General features: G+C 43.1%; 1 protein-coding gene across 1 annotated transcript in view; it reads left to right on the plus strand.

Moving 5' to 3' along the window:
• The window catches only part of ABTB3 (ankyrin repeat and BTB domain containing 3), a 163,677-nt gene that overhangs the window by 87,758 nt on the left and 59,703 nt on the right, over positions 1 to 16,216 (plus strand). Inside the window, exon 2 of the mRNA XM_066550567.1 lies at positions 5,537 to 5,686. Coding sequence (XP_066406664.1) covers positions 5,537 to 5,686 — 150 coding nt within the window. The remainder of the gene's footprint in view (positions 1 to 5,536; positions 5,687 to 16,216) is intronic.

Genomic DNA, 16,216 nt, shown 5'->3' on the forward strand with positions numbered 1-16,216 from the left:
TTTTGCTGTTGCAAAGGCAGCTGGCAATACCTTTGACCCTTTTATTTTTTCCCATTCACCTTTATATAGATGTCAGGAATGTTCTCTGGTGCTGGAAAGTATTTTAGTACATGAGCTTGTGAAAGAAAAGGGGTTGTTTTTTGTTGGTGATTGTGGGGTTTTCTTGTGGGTTTTTTTGTGGGGGGGGGGGTTGTGGGTTTTTTGTGGTTTTGTTTTGGTTTTGGGCTTTTTTGATGTTTGGTTGGTTTTTTGGGCTTTTTGGGGGTTTTTGTTTGTTTTTTGTTTTTGTTTGTTTGGGGTTTTTTGTTTTTTTATTATTGATGTTTTGCAAGCTCTTGAACATCTCATGATTATGAGAGAAGACTGGTCTTAAAGACTTTTTGGTCCTGTGTTCCCATGTAATAAAATTTATGAATTGTGATGACTGAGGGGATTTTCTACTCCTGAAGGTAGTCCTCTTGGGTAAGGTTGGCATTTACTTGAGCAATGTAATATGCAACACCACGTATTGGGGACAGCTCAGGGTTAACTACCATTTTCAGGCTCATTTTGTATAGCAATTTGCCTTTTATCTATCCTGCACACTTAAATTCTTTAAACTCTTAGTAGGATCCAGCTATTCCTTGCAGTGGGAGTATTAACTCTTCTCCAGATATATACGTTTGCTTAAGATGTAATAGATAAAGAGGGAGGTAAAAGATTATTTGAATTACTTTCTCTTGAACGTAGTAGCACTTAAAGAAAAATAACAAGAGAGCAGCAAAGCATTCATGTTTCTATTCAGACTCTAAATTGGTACAAAGAAGTCTGGCAATCTTTCCAAAGGAATGAATGGTGTAATGTGAAAAAAGTACTTTTGGTGTTTACAGCACTTACATTTTTAGTGAAAGCAAACACATTTGTATTAGGTATCTGCTAATTACTCAGCCATAGTTCAATTTGAATCACATTTTTCAGTGGGCGTTTTTATTAATTTAATGCCTTTGAAAAATTGTTTTGTTTAGAGCATGGATTTGAATACTAAAGGAGAGGGAGGAGGTAAAGAATTTGAGATTTGGATGACATTAGATATTGCAGACCCATAAATATAGGCAGGGCACACTTCTTACTTGCCTTGTTCTATCCCTTTATGTACATATATATATATATATATATATATATATATATATATAAATTCAGCAGTAGTTGAGGTCTGGGCACCATAGGTGCCATCACTTCAGGAATTATTTGGGCAAGAGCTGGTATACAAGTGCAGGTATCTGTCTAAATTAAGAAGTAGAGCTTAGATTTTAAAAAATGGTTTTTTAAATGACTCCTCTGTATTTAGGTGAAGTTTGGTCTACAATCCCTGTATTTCTCCTGCTCTGAAAAGCTGTAAGAGGTCACACAATGGCTGCTGTGTCTTGTGTTGGAGTTGCTCTTGGCTTTCAGGTCCTTCAGGCTGTTTTGCTGGGGAGACACTGAGGAGCTCTGTTGGGACTGCTGCTGGGCACTGAGTTTGGGATATTTGTGTGATGCACTCAAATATTTGACAGCATTGCTCAGCTCTGTGGCAAGCTCTGAAAGAAGTATGAAGGAAAGCATGTATTTTTGTGCCAAAATCTGCTTTGCAGTGCAGGGTGGCTCATCAGCTAAGCCCAAGAGGTGGGAATGTGCATGGGGAAGCTGGAAGAATTAACCAGTACCCCAGTCTCTGGATGAGTTTGCCTGAAGGTTTAAAATAGCTGCTCCTTTTATATAAAAAGTCTGGGCACCTTTATTTTGTGCAATACTTGGTTTGGGATTTTTAAGTCCTTAGGGATTGAGCTCTGGCTTGTGCTTTAGCTGAGCCCAGAAGGCAGGGAAATGTGAAATGTATCAATTGTGCATCAGATTTTCTCTATGATGTTGCTTTTTCTCTAGAGATTTGGTGGGGGGGGGGCATTAGGAGCTTATCACTGTGATTCTTTTTGCATCCTACTGATTTTAAAATGTATGATTTCTCTTCAGTCTTTCACCTGTAGATTGCAGGGTACTTTGAGGCCTGGGGCAAAGTGAATACAGCAGTGCCCATTCTGGATGTGTCCATGCAATCAAGTCCTGGGCAGATCCATGCCCCAGGGAGGGTACAGAGACAAGGGGAAGCACCAAAAGAGGTGACAAAATCCAAATACATGGAGTGCTTTGGCTGTCCTGCCTTGCTCCAGCACTTCACAGCAGCTGAGCTATGGCTGGTGCACGTTGCTGGGTGGCACAGAGCAGACAGGGATGCACGATGGAGTCTGGCCTGGGATTCATCGGGCAGCTGCTGCCTACTTCACTGCCATTCCAGGGAATCACGCGCAAGAAGAGGGCTAAAATCGTGGGCAAAGAAGAGCACAGGGTTGAGTAACCATGCAGAAAGGAAGGACATTGAACAGTGCCAGTTGAGAGAAAAGACAGGTACCACTGTTCATTTCTGAAGATACTGCACAGAAATCTTTGGTGTGGAATGACAGATAGAATTGGCAGTGACAGCCAGAAAAGGAACGGGGAAAAACTCCTGGTTTTCAGGCCTTTGGAAACTTGAGGTCCTCACCTTCAACACAATAAGCCTGAAAAAGCAAGTGAATAATACCAAGTGGTAGAGAATGAAAATAAGGAAGTTGAACTGCAGCCAAACCAGTGAAAGATGATGATGGCTTTTTAGAATTTTCTATCTATAAAAAAAGATATTTATAATCACAAAGTGTTTATATTTTTCTCCTCCCCTTCAGTCTGGTGTGCTCTCTTCTTCCTTGCTATAGCCTTTCATCAGAAAATTTGGGCTTTACATCAAACACTGATAAAAAGAGAGGGAGTTTTTCTTCTAAAAAGCATTTTAGTTACTTTAATATTTTTGGGGGAAACAGTTGAAGCTAGAAGATTGGCTGAGTTGCATGCCCAAGCCACACAATTCATTTTCTCCATGCTTGTGAAAACCAGATTTGATCCAGCAAAATTATGAGTTACAAACAAATCTTCCATCACCCTACTGGTCACTCGCTCTGGTCAATTATAGTTTTGATATAAGAATCAGATGTTTGGCTATTGTGTGTCTCTGCTAATCTCCAGCCCAAGTGTAACCCTTTGGCATGACACATCCTATAATTTGTTAAGTTTTCTAACAATAGCTCATTTTGCATTTCATTGGTACTTTTCCTCCAAGAGCCTAAGAATATGCTCCCCTCACTAAAGACAAGAGTAATTAATCATTAGGGCTGTTTGTAAGGAAAAGGCCTAGTTGTGGGAACAGAGTCATAGGCAAAGTAGAGAATAAAATTTTTATATCCCACTGCATCAATCACTTGGAAAAATATCTTCTGCATATAATTATAGTTTTAAACCATTTGAATTTTATTTGTATAGTTATCTTAAAACAGTATTTTTTTTCTATGCACTTAAGATGTGTTTTTGTAGAAAAATTATCCAGTTCATTTTTTAAAGATGCCATAAAGCTGATTGTGCTCTATTTCTTGTTTTTAGAAATCTCTTAGAATATTAGATCATTTTTACATCTATTTTCTGCAGGGAAGACTCTTCCAATTTGGTCCTAATTTCTATCCATTAAAATTATAAAGAAGAACCTAAAAAAATGAGAGAGAATACTTACTAAAATATGCAAGCAAGCCTGCATTTTAAATGCAGGTGTTGTACTTCCCAAACTCTGTACATCCATGGAATATAAATGTTGATTAGTGCACCAAGTGTTTATGAGAGTCAGCCACTGAGTGATGGCAGGAAAATAGGAAGAGCTTGTTTGATAAACTGTTGTTGCTTGTATTTCCTTACCTCTTGGCTTTGAATTGTTCCCTCCCCAGTGCTGTGTCAGGTGTCCTGCTCTTTTCTCTCCAGGGCACTTTCTTACGAGCTGTGTTACTCTCTCATGACCTTCTACACATTCATGGCATTGTTACAAGCCTGGACCAGGGCCAGGGGCTGGGAAATACGTGTTCCTGCTCATCCATCTCCAAGATTCGAACAGGCTATTGGGGGTTTTATTCTGGTGCCACTGCTGCGTGCAGAGGATGATCCTAGTTTAGCTTGCTGTCTCAAGGCCATGGTGGACAAGACCTTTGGTCTTGGTTTTCCCAGGGTATACCCCTGCTTTTTTCTTTGGAATGGGCTCATTGAACCTGTCACCTCTCTCCTCCCAGGATGGATGTTTTTAGGTGCATGCTGCAAATATAACTTGCAGACTCAGTTGGTTGCAGGGAGGAGATAGATGTGAGGAGAGGAATCCAAGGTGGTTTGGTGAAGCTAACAAGATGTCTGAGAAGCATTTCCTTCCAGGTGCATTTCCTGATCTTGCAGTGCTCCAACAGTTGACAGTTCTATCAATCTACTGACAGAATTATTGGTCATTAGAGTTGGGTGTCATATATTTACTGAGCTTGGAAATGAAGCAAATTCTTCCCTTGAAGAGAAACATTAAATATGTACCTCTTCCTTAATGGGTTTTGCAAAGTCTGCTTGGCCTATAAGGGCAGAACCTACACTGTATTTAAAGAAAGGAGTTGTAAGAGCTAATGGAAAAATACATTTCCTACTCTAGCTTGTTTTCAAAGGTAATATTTGGAGATGAGATGATATTTAATCATCATAAAGAGGTACAATTCCACTGCCACCAGTGGCTCTCCACCTGTAAATGTCCCAGAGGGATTAGGAAGGTGATGCTGTGAAAAGCATAGCCAGAGCTGACTGTACACAGAGCCTGGGAAGGGAGGAGAGCCTGCTCTCCAAGCTGGACCAATGCAGCTGTTGCCCAAGGCTGGTAATGCAGTGTTCGCTCTTGTAAATACATTCTGATTTTTAGCATGACAATGATTTTGGTGAATAAATAGATGCCCTCCATCTATTCCTGAGGGTTTACATGTCATGACAGAAAGTGACTTTTGTGCCTGAATAAATGTGTATGTAAATCATTTTATGTCAGTAGCTTTATTTTTGCCCTGCACCATAAAAATTCACTGCTCTAAGGGCTTCTGCATAATGGGCTTTTGGAGCCCAAGCAGTTCAATTGCTGGAAGCTGTATTTACAAAAGAAATTCAATCAGCCATCAATGACACTTACAGCATCTTGATGCTGTCCCTTATTTTGGCAATTGACAGTGAAATCCCCTTGCAGGAAAAAGCTGTAAATGTGTTGTCTGTCTCCTATATAATTTGAAAGCCAATATTTAGGAATTCTGAGATACCATTAGGTACCATTTTCTAATAATTTTCTGTAGGTTTAGAGTAGTTTCTTGGAGGCTTCTTTGAAACTTTCTTGAACTCCGCCTTGAGCAATCCTCCTAGGTTTTTCTGTAAGAATTGTCCTGAGGTGACATGTAATCAGCTTGAAGACATTCAGAAGGGCTAACAAGGCCCACTTCTGCATGAGTCATCAGTGACATTGTGTTACAGATGTTGGTTGTCTTCCAGCTTGCACATGCAGGCTGGATCTTGGAATGTCCCCAAAACGATGTGGTGGTGGCAGCAAAGTTACCATACTAGCTGAAATTATATTGGGCTTCTCCTTTCTTTTTATCCAACGTAGGTGTTCTCTGCCTGCCGGACAGCTTGAACCTTCACAAGGACCAGCAAAGGTCAAACAAGCCCGGGGAGGTGCAGATGTTCAGCCAGTCGGAGCTGAGGACCATCGAACAGTCTCTACTTGCCACACGTGTGGGGAGCATCGCTGAACTCAGTAAGTACCAGGCTGTTGAGAATGTTTGGATTTCTTTCCTTGAAGTAAAGCAAAGCTAAGTGCATTGCCCAGTTCTGCTGAGGAGAGATGAAGGGGCTGCATAATTTTGGAGATGTTGGGCAGATCTGTGTTCATGCTCCATTGTTAGTTCATGAAGCTGAAACTATAGGAGGAAAGAAGTATTGTGCAGACTCATAGCAATGCCTATGGCTTGTTTGCATACATTGCTCTCAGTTTTAAAGGTGAAAGATGCTTTATTCCATCTTCCCTGTGTTGTATTTGAGAGCACCTCTCAGCCTGGCCAGATTTGCAGGTGTCTCTTGTATTGATATCCTGTCTCATTTCAGTGGAATGTCTGTTTTATGATGGGCAGGCAGAAAGCTGAAGGCTGCAAAAAGTAAAGGAAATGTTGTCACATCTTTAAGGCAGATCTACTTCATCCTTTGTTAGAGAAGATCCTTTACCTGCCTTTCCTTCTCCAGCCCTACAACTCTAACCTGCAGCAGAGGAATTCACTCCTGAAAGAATAATTGTTTGCTCTTAATCAAAGAACTTTTTGAGAAATACAGGAATCTGTGATACTTGTCAAAATTTGAAAACTTGGCTTTTGGCACTAATAAATGGTAGGAAGCAAAGGTCATATGCATCCTTATGTGACATGGAGGTAAAATTACCAGAAGTGCTTTATTTAAACTTCTTTTTTCTTAAGAGAGAAGCATTCCAATCACCTGTTTGTGGTCTAGTTAGATACAGGAAGCTATGTGTGGGAAAACAGAATCATTCAGACAAAAAAAGTGGGTTTTTTTTCCTGAGGTTTGTGAGAAATACTATCAACTATTCTTTTCCTGAGGTCTGTTACGAAATTTTGGGGAGAAATTAAAAATACTCAAATCCATGAAGATATAGCCTACCCAACCTACTGCTGTTCTTATTGATGAATTGTGTGTGCATTTTTTTAAACTTCCTGTATCAATGGGAGTCTTCTCTGTAGCTCCATCCTATCATCATGGTTCAGTTCCTCCTGTTCATGGACCATGATGTGGGTGCACCAAGGATGTTTGTCTACAAGACACAAGGTGAATTTCTGTTTTCAACTTGCTAATTTTAATTTGCTCTGGTGAGCATCAACAAGCCAAGAGCCTTAGTGTGAAGTGTTGCTCTGTCTCTGGAATCAGGTGTTTGGTGTTATTCAAATGAAGTAATTTATGCTCATTTATTTCACGTGCATGAAACCCACAACAGTACTGTCTGTGCCAACTAAATTTTGCATGATACAGCTCTCTTTCTTACAGTTCATATGGTTGGGGTTTAATATATAAAATATAAATATTTACTTATATTTATATATTTATAATTATAAGTATATATAAGTATATTTATAAATATATAAGTAATTTGTGGGTATTTCATGATGGGTGGGGTTTTTATTCTGGATTTTTTTGGACCTTTTTACTCAACCCAAAAAGCCAGATTTCTTAGATAGAGCACCTCATCCCATATTACAGTTTGAACTCTATCACCTCTAAGTGTCCTACCTTAGATTCAAATGTTTGGTTGGTACATCTGTTGACTGTAAACAGAGGCAAAACACTCTTGAGGGTGGCCGGTTGGAAGAACAGAGCGCTCCAGTGGGAGTTGGATGCAGCTGTCAGAGAGGTTGGCACATCCAGCAGGCTGGTAGCCCTCCAAAAAGCCCTGTGGCCAGCTCGAGGGATCCTCCCTGGCTGCTGCAAGCAGGTGCATGTCAGGGAAGCAGCAGTGGGAGGAGCAGTAACTGGCAAAGCTTGCAAGGCTTGATATGCTCAGTTGGGTAGAAATCGGTGCTGTGGAGCAGTACCCGGTGCAGAGTTCAAAACTGAGCTGTGAAATGTGGAAGGAGTTGCAGCATGTTGGTGGGCAGAATGCTCGTGAGTTTGGAGGAAAAATCATGAAGTGGGAGGAAAATGGAGCAGTGAGGGATACAAGTAGGTTTGCTCTTTGTTCAGTGCTTGTGTGTCTGTCTCTGGCATCAGCAGTGGTTGTGAGCCAGAGGTCACAGCAAAACCTCTGCCATGGAGGTGGGTGGGGAACCACAGCATGGGGCAGAAATGCAGAGCAGTGGAGAGGAGATGGCAAGAGCACTTGGGAATCATAAAAGCATGAAGGCAGAAGGCAAAGGAGGATTTATTATTGCCCTGGTGGTGTGAGGGGGATGGACATTGTGGAGAAGAGGATATGGCAAGCATTGCCATGGAGAAAGTGAGGTATGAGTGAACGATTGAATAGGGAAAAGTGCCTGCTTTTGAGGGAGTGAATAAAGGTGATGAGGGAGATTCTCTGGATAGGAGGGAATTAAGAGGATAGCACTTGAGAAGATCATGAGGAGGGAGGAGGAGTTGGCAACCAGAAGTGGATGACAAGGACAGAAACTCAGCTTGTGGACCAGCAGAGGAAGTAGTCCCCAGGCATGTGTCTGCATTTTCCCACCAGCTTGCAATGTCCCAGGAGCCAGCATTTAATTTCTGTTCACTTCAAAAGAGCACAAAAACAAGGGCAAAATTAATCTTGTAATAAAGCAATTTAATTTTATCTCAGGAAAAAAAAATATTTAAAAAAGCAATTCTAATTGAATGAGATTTCCTATAGTTTATTGACATGAATAATTATGGTATTGTAAGTACACAGAATAACTGGAATTAACAAGTGTCTGTGTGCAGAGGAAAGGCTTCCCCTGCTCTCAGTTCTACCCAGCATCCTTGCATGGAGCAATGTGACCAGTTGCTGAGTTGCTGGAGGCTTTGAGACCAGGGAATCAGATCTGTCCCATGGAAGACAACAGCTTGCAAATGAGACCTGTGTTCTGCCCAGCACCTGTATTTCTGCTGACATCTTCTTAAATTCTTTACAGTCTGTCCTAGGTGAAGAAGAGATTCACAGGGTAGAAAGCCTTGTATCATATGGTACCTTTACCTTGCCCTACCCACGATGGTCCTTGTGTGTGTGCACCCTTTGTTTTTTCATGTATTGTCAGTGTATTAGAAAAGACCATTCAGGTAAGCTGGGTCTCCCTGGGTGTGACAGAAGGTAGGAGAAAACTGGGGAAAGGTGGGATGGCAGATACAACCAGATGGGGAGGGCAGCACCATCTGGTGATGCTGCCATTGAAGAGTCCTCCTAGTCAGGCAGGTGCAACTGGACTCATGGATGCTGCCCTGGTCCTGCCAAATCCTGCTTGCCTGGTGCTTCTGCTCTTATCTCCAGGCTCAGCCGGCAGCAGGCATTGGTCCTCACTGGGACAAGGCCTAGCTGGCAGTGGCCAGGTGAGGCAGTGCCACTGGCCATGGGGCTCTCTCCAGAAAATAGGAAGAAGAGGTGATGTTGCTGACTTAGGGGGAAAAAAAGGGAGGTTTTGTCTCCAGGACTTAGGAGGAGAATGTAAATAGACACCTAATTCTGCACCACAATTACAGCAGTAATGCGTGATTCCAAGGCAAAGGCTTAAAAAATTGATGTGAAACCTTATTCATTAAAATATAATGAACGTGGCAGAAAGTTAAGGAACAACAATAAATCTGGTCTATATTATACTGGCATTTAGTATTCAGCAATTGTAATTGCCTACTACGGTGTGTTTTAAAATAACGTAATTTCATTTGAAATGCTTATTATATAGACAACATTGGGAAGAACTAAAGCACAGCAAAAATAATAGGATTTTAAACAGTAGCCTGACAGTATTTCACTGTTGAATTTTAGAGAAAATATTTCACAGGACTTTTGTTTTTCTTTTTATTCCCCCTATTTTTTTTTCCTTGAAGATTCCTGTATTTCTATATCTGACCTAGCAGAGAAAGGGAGTAGATCTGTTTGGGTTTTTTTCAGAAAGTTTTTGGGATTTTCCTAGATTTCTAGTACATCTCTTTCATTTCTTCCCTTTCAGATGTAAAAAAAAATAAGTAGACTGAGTAGTAAAAAGACAGGAACATTAGGGAGAGCTTTTTCTGTGGAGAAATCCCATGATACTGCGTTTTGACCTTTGAATATTTTTCCTGACTTCTTTATATGCATGTTTGCAATCCACAAAAATTTATGTTATATTTGACTGCATAATGCTCCAAGACATCTATTCATCATCCATCTAAAAATACTGCTACTGGCTTGGAGACCAAATGCAGAAGGAATAAGGCTCATAACTGAAGGTCATTGCTGTTTTTGGGGTGAAGGAGGACCCTCTTTCTCTTGAGTGTGCACGCAGCTGGTGAGAAGGCAGAGCAGAGCCTTAAAGTGCACTGGGCACCAATCCTGGCCCCAAGAAATACTTGTCCTTCACTGCCTTGGGGTAAAGACTGTCAAGTTGTTAGTGTCTGATGTAGGACAACCACCCTGAGCTGACGTGTGTTTGTAGGGTTGCAGATGGCTGTGTGTCTCAAGCAGCACAGGGAGATAAACCATGGCTTAGGGTGTCATCCAAAACATCTCTTAGTGTATGTCTTCAGGTTAGAGCAAAAAACTGTTAGGGGCTTGTTTTGGGTGCAAAGATGGCCAGTCTCCTATGGCTTTCCTGGGTGAGAAGTTTGCCATGCAGACTTGTGCAAACCTCAGTGACTGGTGCTGGTATCGCTCTGAGTGTTAACCACAATGAATAATCATTTTCATTTTAAACTGTGATAATCTGAAGATATGATTTAACACTGCTAGTATCAGAGGTTTTTTGCTTTTGAATGGTGTTTAACTTAGAGCAGTCCCTAGATGTGATGTTCAGGCTGGTATTTCCTTCCTGTCACCACTCAGGTCTCAGCAAGGTTTTCCTTTTTGCCTTTGGAAAAATGCCACCCTCTATCCCCTTTTTTCATTACCCAGCATCCTCTTTTTGCATCCACAGAGCTGAATGTATATATTTCCAAAATAAAAGCCTCACAGTGGATCTTGGCAGCCTTTTAGGGATGAAAGGAAGGGTTACTGCTCAAGTGTAAGTAGGAATGTGATTGCACATACTGATACTGTTTTTCATTTCTCCTCACAGCCTCAGCTGAGGAGATGATGAAAGTCCGCGTCCCCTCCCTTGCCTTTTCATCTAGTCTCAATCCTCTACAGCCAACAGGAAGGAGCACTGCAGAAGTCATACAAATGGATTCACGTGCTCTAAAGAAGAGGTTAAACCTAGGCTTAGAAGCAAATGCCAGGGTAAAGGTGCTTGCTGGAAGTGTGGCATCTGAAGGAGTGTTGTCACAGGAATGTCTGTTAATTTACTGCCAGAACAAAAGCCCTGTTTGTCAGATGTATTTCTCAGATTAAGCAGCATTTGTAGAGTAAGACCAAGCTTATTCCCTGTGAATGGTTTGGTTCATGGAGCACAGTGCTGAGCTAAGCAGGGGTACTAGCCCAAACCTGCCATTCAGATGGAAGTGCTCCCTTCAGTATAGTGTTTGGCCATAGACTGACAGCCTGTGTATCACTTCTCCAGATACAGTGATGCTTTTCCCGGTTTTCAAGGGCCATCCACTGGGTTATTGCCCAAGGTCTCTAGGTCCTCACTCACCCACTTTCTGGGTGTCCAATTAGCAACTCCTCCTTGCTGATATCCACACATCATCCAGTCTGTGTGTAAGTTAGAAGTTGTTGAGATGTTCCTCAACAGAGAAAGTTCCCCCCTCAGCAGAGAACAGAAAGCAGATGAATGTAGTGCTTCAATGGTTAAATGGTAGGTATCTTCTTGGCTCTGTAAGGGCTGCCTGGTTGCACACTTCCCTAGCTGCTACCCCCTTCTCCTTGCTGCCCTCTCTGAGTGAGGGACTACAGCCTCCATTCACTATCAGCATCTGTGTACAGGAGGGGTTGTGGGTTGCTTAATAGTCCCAAACAACATCTTGCTTTTCTTCTCTTCCCCCTGATACCCACTGTCATCAGCCATAAAACAATACATTTATTTATCAGGTGAGATGAAGTATGAGAGAGGATAATTTGAAAATACCAGGTGACACCCTACTTTGGTTTCCCTGTTGACCAAAGGAGTGGATTTCTGTCTTGGGTAGCAAGGGCAGATTGTCTTGTTGCTTGTCTGCATCCTGAGCTCCTCTGGGAGTTCTCTGTCTGCCTCCACGGATGAGACTCAGCCACCATTGCCTTTCCTGGGGACAAGCCCAGGGTGGTTTTGTTCCTCCAGGGCTTCCACCTCTTATGTTTAAGCCCACTCAGGTTTGCTGCTTAGTGGCAAAAGGCATCCTGTGGTGGCTGGGGAGGGCTGGAGTTCCAACCTCCACCTGCCTTCCCCAGTACACCAATGTGAACACCAATGTACACCAATGTGAACTCCTGCAGAACTCCCCATTGTACACCACATTTGAGGTACAGACTCCTGTTCCCTCTGAACCCCTGCATCACAGCACACTTGGGATTCAAATGGCATTTTCCTTTCTCTGCAGTCCTCTTAGTGCCTGCTGTGCAGAGCACAGGCAATTCGTCACGTCAGGGTGAGCACTCTTAGCTGGCCTGCTTAGCCATTGGGGCTCTCAAATTTTGTTTAAGGACATGGGCCAAAGAAAATCCAGGAATGATGGTCCATAAGGCAGTGGTGTTCTGCAGAGTGAAGGCTCTGCATTAGGTTGGCACATGAATAGCTCATCCGAGTCAAAGCTTGTTTTATTTGAAGTTGATGTGGCTTAAGGGGAATCAGACACAAACATCAAGCTTGCCATGTCAGATTGGAGAGTCCAAATGTGCAAGTGTTGTTATAATAGGTATGTGAACTTGAGAGGGTTTAATTATTATTGTGGCTTTTTAATGGGATATATCCAATCCTAATTTATCAGTCTTCAAAGGCTTTGCAAATGCTAAATTGCATGCAAACACTTACTCTGTAATATAAATAGAAGGTTTTTGTGATGGTGGGGTAAGTGAAGATAAAAAGATTAAATGATCTGTGGGAGGCCACAGAGAAGTCACTGCCAGAAAATGGGCTGCTTGCATCCTGGTCCTGTCTTCTCAATTCTGAGTCTGAGGCCACAGTTCCTTCTTTTGCTCTTGTGTGGAAGAGATGAATAGCTTTTAAGAGAAGAAAAGGTTGCCTGTGGTAGTAGATAGGGGCACAGTGTGGGACAGCAGAGATGGCAGAGTTGGGGAAGTTTCTGCAAGGTGAGCTCAACGATGAATTTGTAGCACATTGGATGTCCCACTGTGGGTTATGGCACCCCAAGCACACCCACAGCCTGAGGCAGCTGGAATAAAATCTGGAATATGCAGTGTGCCAAGAACAACTTTTTATGTTTGAAGATACTTTTTGCTAGGAGCATGCACACTGTAAAATACATTCTGCACACTTTGTAGTGTGCAGCCACCCTATCTCTGTGCACACTCCTTTCCTGGTATAGATGAGTAGTGTTCAGTTAGCAATAGAAAACCTCACAAAAAATCATTTGAAGACAGGTTTTGCTCGAGTAGTTTTGGCTCAGCTGACTTTTGAAACGTGGAGATTGATGTACTGCTGGAGAGAGAGGATCGTGGAGGAGCAGTGCAGCTGGAATTGAGAGTGTAGGGATGGCTTGGGTGGCTGAGGGTGACCTGGCACGGGAGACAACAGCTCATCTGCTCATATTCCCCTGCAGTTGTGTGCTGACAGGTGTGTGCACCAGTGTGCCCCTTCGGTGCGGAAACCAGTGGGGCAGAGACTTAGCTACACTCTGGGAAGGATGCAGAATGGTTGTGGCTACCAGCTAGAAGTCTGATTAAATAGACCATGGTTTATTGTCAGGATTATAAATTCATGTTTCCAATACAGTCTCCCCAGAGCTGGTTGTGAGCAAAACCATAGATCCAAGACTTTTGTATTGAAGTGTGAAATGAATCTAGGTCAAGAAAATTAGTTTTGCACCTGGCTCACATGCTTGTAAGGGGGGAATCTACTGACCATGACATGAAGTTGGCATCTAGAATGCAGCTCCCTGATGCATGCTCCTTCTTTTCATGGTCTGGACAGGACACAGGAGGTTGTTAAGGGCTCTGAAAGACAGAAACAACTCTTGCCTACAGCTATGGCCTGCTCTTTGCAGGAGGAAATATTCACCCAGGAAGCACAGCGAGGCAGTAATGCTGCTGCAATTAACATGCCCCACTGCAGGGCATGATTCTCAAATGTAGACTACACACGCAGGAGTCAAGGACAGCTGGAAGGATGACCAGACCAGCATTATCAAACTGATGGGTGCTGCCTGCACAATGCTGTTTTGCTAAAAACATGGTCTCCTGCTGCTTCTCACAGTGCCCCAGCAGGGCACCAGGTGGGAAGACAGCTGCAGTGGGAACAGATGCTCCTCTCTCTCCCCTGGGTTTTGAAGGAAAGACACAGGTCAAAGAACTGTGTGGCTCATTTCAGTGTACAAAGACATCATTGCTAAGTTGTTCTGGTAGTTTTAGGACATACTTTCGGAACAAGAAAAACATGAGGTAGGTGTCATAAGGAGGGGCTGCGTAAGGATCTGTCTGTGTCATTCACGTCAGGGCTGTGGCTCTGCAGGCATACCCTCAGCTGGTTTTGGCTCTGGCAGTTGTTCAGTCTGAAAGAAGTTAGGCTGCTCCTAAGCAGGTGGGATAGCATAGCATCATCAGGTTCATCATGATAGATTGGAAAATCCCACAGGAAGCTTCTCAGACATGGGCATTGGGTATCTGTCATTTTCTTTCTCTTCTTTCTTTTTTGCCTTCCTCTGTCCCCCCTCCCCAGTATAAAATTGGAAACAGATGTGTTATTCTTTGAACACCAGGCTCTAACATAGTAAAAGCAGTGATAATAGCTTTTACTGAAGCCAAATAAAGTTTTTTAAAAAAAAAGCTTCACTGGTCACTGCAGAGAGGACTTAGGCTGAAGCTGTGCACTTGCATGCTGTATGTTGTTGTTATATGTTATATTGCACCTCCATGCAGATGGGAGCAGCTTTAGCTTTACTTTGCCTGTCACATCATATCTGTGGCTTGAAGTCGGTGAAGCTGTTCCCTAAATATTCAGTGTTGCCTTAAACCAGGCCCATGTCACAACGTGCACATTACATAATATTTTCAATCTTTAAATCAAATGTATGCGGACCTTGCATTCACCGACCGTGCTGAACTGAGAGCAGCAGCAATGGGCGAGCCCCGCTTCAGATACAGGCAGGGGGAAATGCTGGCAGCTGCAGTGGCAGCTCTGCACACACTGTGGTGCAGAGGTGTTTTCCTGGGTTTTTGGTAGCTGGTGTGCGAGGCACAGCCTTTCTCTTCTGGGCTGATGAGATCCAGTGTGGATCCACACTCCTGGAGCCCTTCCCCATCTGGAATCAGGGCTGCAAGGCAGTGTCAGCCTGGGGCTTGCTGCTGCCTTTGCTGCCCTCTGGGAGCCTGTCCTCTAGTTGTGGCTTCCGAGCTTTGGCAACAAAAATGTCCTGAAATGTTCCCCCGCTTTGCTGTTCTTTTTCTTTTTTCTTATGTTTACCCTGCACAGTGTGATGTTTTCATCTCCCTGGCTGTGCCTGCAAAGCAGTTTGTGCGTTGGCTCACTTGGCTTATGATGCATAAATTACAGAAGTTTTCATTGAGTTTAATTTTAAAACAAAATAAATTTGGCAAGCTCTCTTGTCAGGCAGATCAGCTCCCCACTCTGTTCTTCAGGTGGTGGGACAGGATGAGAATTTGATCAGTGGAGAGCAAGGCAGGAGGGATCCCTGCCAAGTCCCTTGGGTCCTGATGCCACAGCCATCAGGAGCCTCCTTCATGGAGTCACAAAGTCAATGCAGCTGCTGGGAATTTTATTTTAGATATATTCTTTCTGGAAATGGTGCACTGAGGAATTTATTGGCCTTTCAGATATGTTCAGCTGATACAGCTGAGACATATTTTCAGGGCCAAAAAAATAGCAGAAAAAGCCAGCAGTGCTGTGAGCAGGTAACTTGCCCTTGCAGAGCCTTTCTGTGCTGAGCACAGCCCTGAACAGCAGAGGTGGCTGACACTGATGAAGGGATAGCACAGACTTGTGAAGAGGACTTGTCTTTCTGTGCTTGGCCATAAATTCAAGGTTGCCCTCATTGTTTAGATGTAGCACAGCTTTTACAGCTGGCAAGGAGATCATGTGTAGTTTGGGTTTCCAAGATGAGGCTGGAGTTGGCTGATTGCTGGAGAGCAGACGAGTGAGTCCCATCATGAAGCTGATTTCACATCTGTGGGCTTTGGGGTGCCTTGGAATCAAAGAGAGTTTCAACTCTTGGTACATTCTTAGGAAGGAAATGGAGAAGCAAAAGCATATTAACAAGGAACAATAGAAGGAGCAAAACCTGGTAGGGGTTCAAGACAACACGCACATGCACACCTAGAACCAGATGTTGCACTGTGCTACATTTTACAGAGTTTGCCTAAGTGCTGGTGTGCAGTGTGTGCGTGTGCCTGTCAGCTTCCCCATGCCTTCCTGGCCCTGATCCTGGAGAATAGATATGCTAAGGCACAGTCTCTGCCCTGGAGAATTGTTGCTGTAACTGGATGCGGCTGAAGGAGGCAAAGGGCACTAGGGCATGTATCGGATTGTTCGAGGCT

The sequence above is a fragment of the Molothrus aeneus genome, chromosome 5 (assembly GCF_037042795.1).
Source record: "Molothrus aeneus isolate 106 chromosome 5, BPBGC_Maene_1.0, whole genome shotgun sequence".
NCBI classification, from domain to species: domain Eukaryota; kingdom Metazoa; phylum Chordata; class Aves; order Passeriformes; family Icteridae; genus Molothrus; species Molothrus aeneus.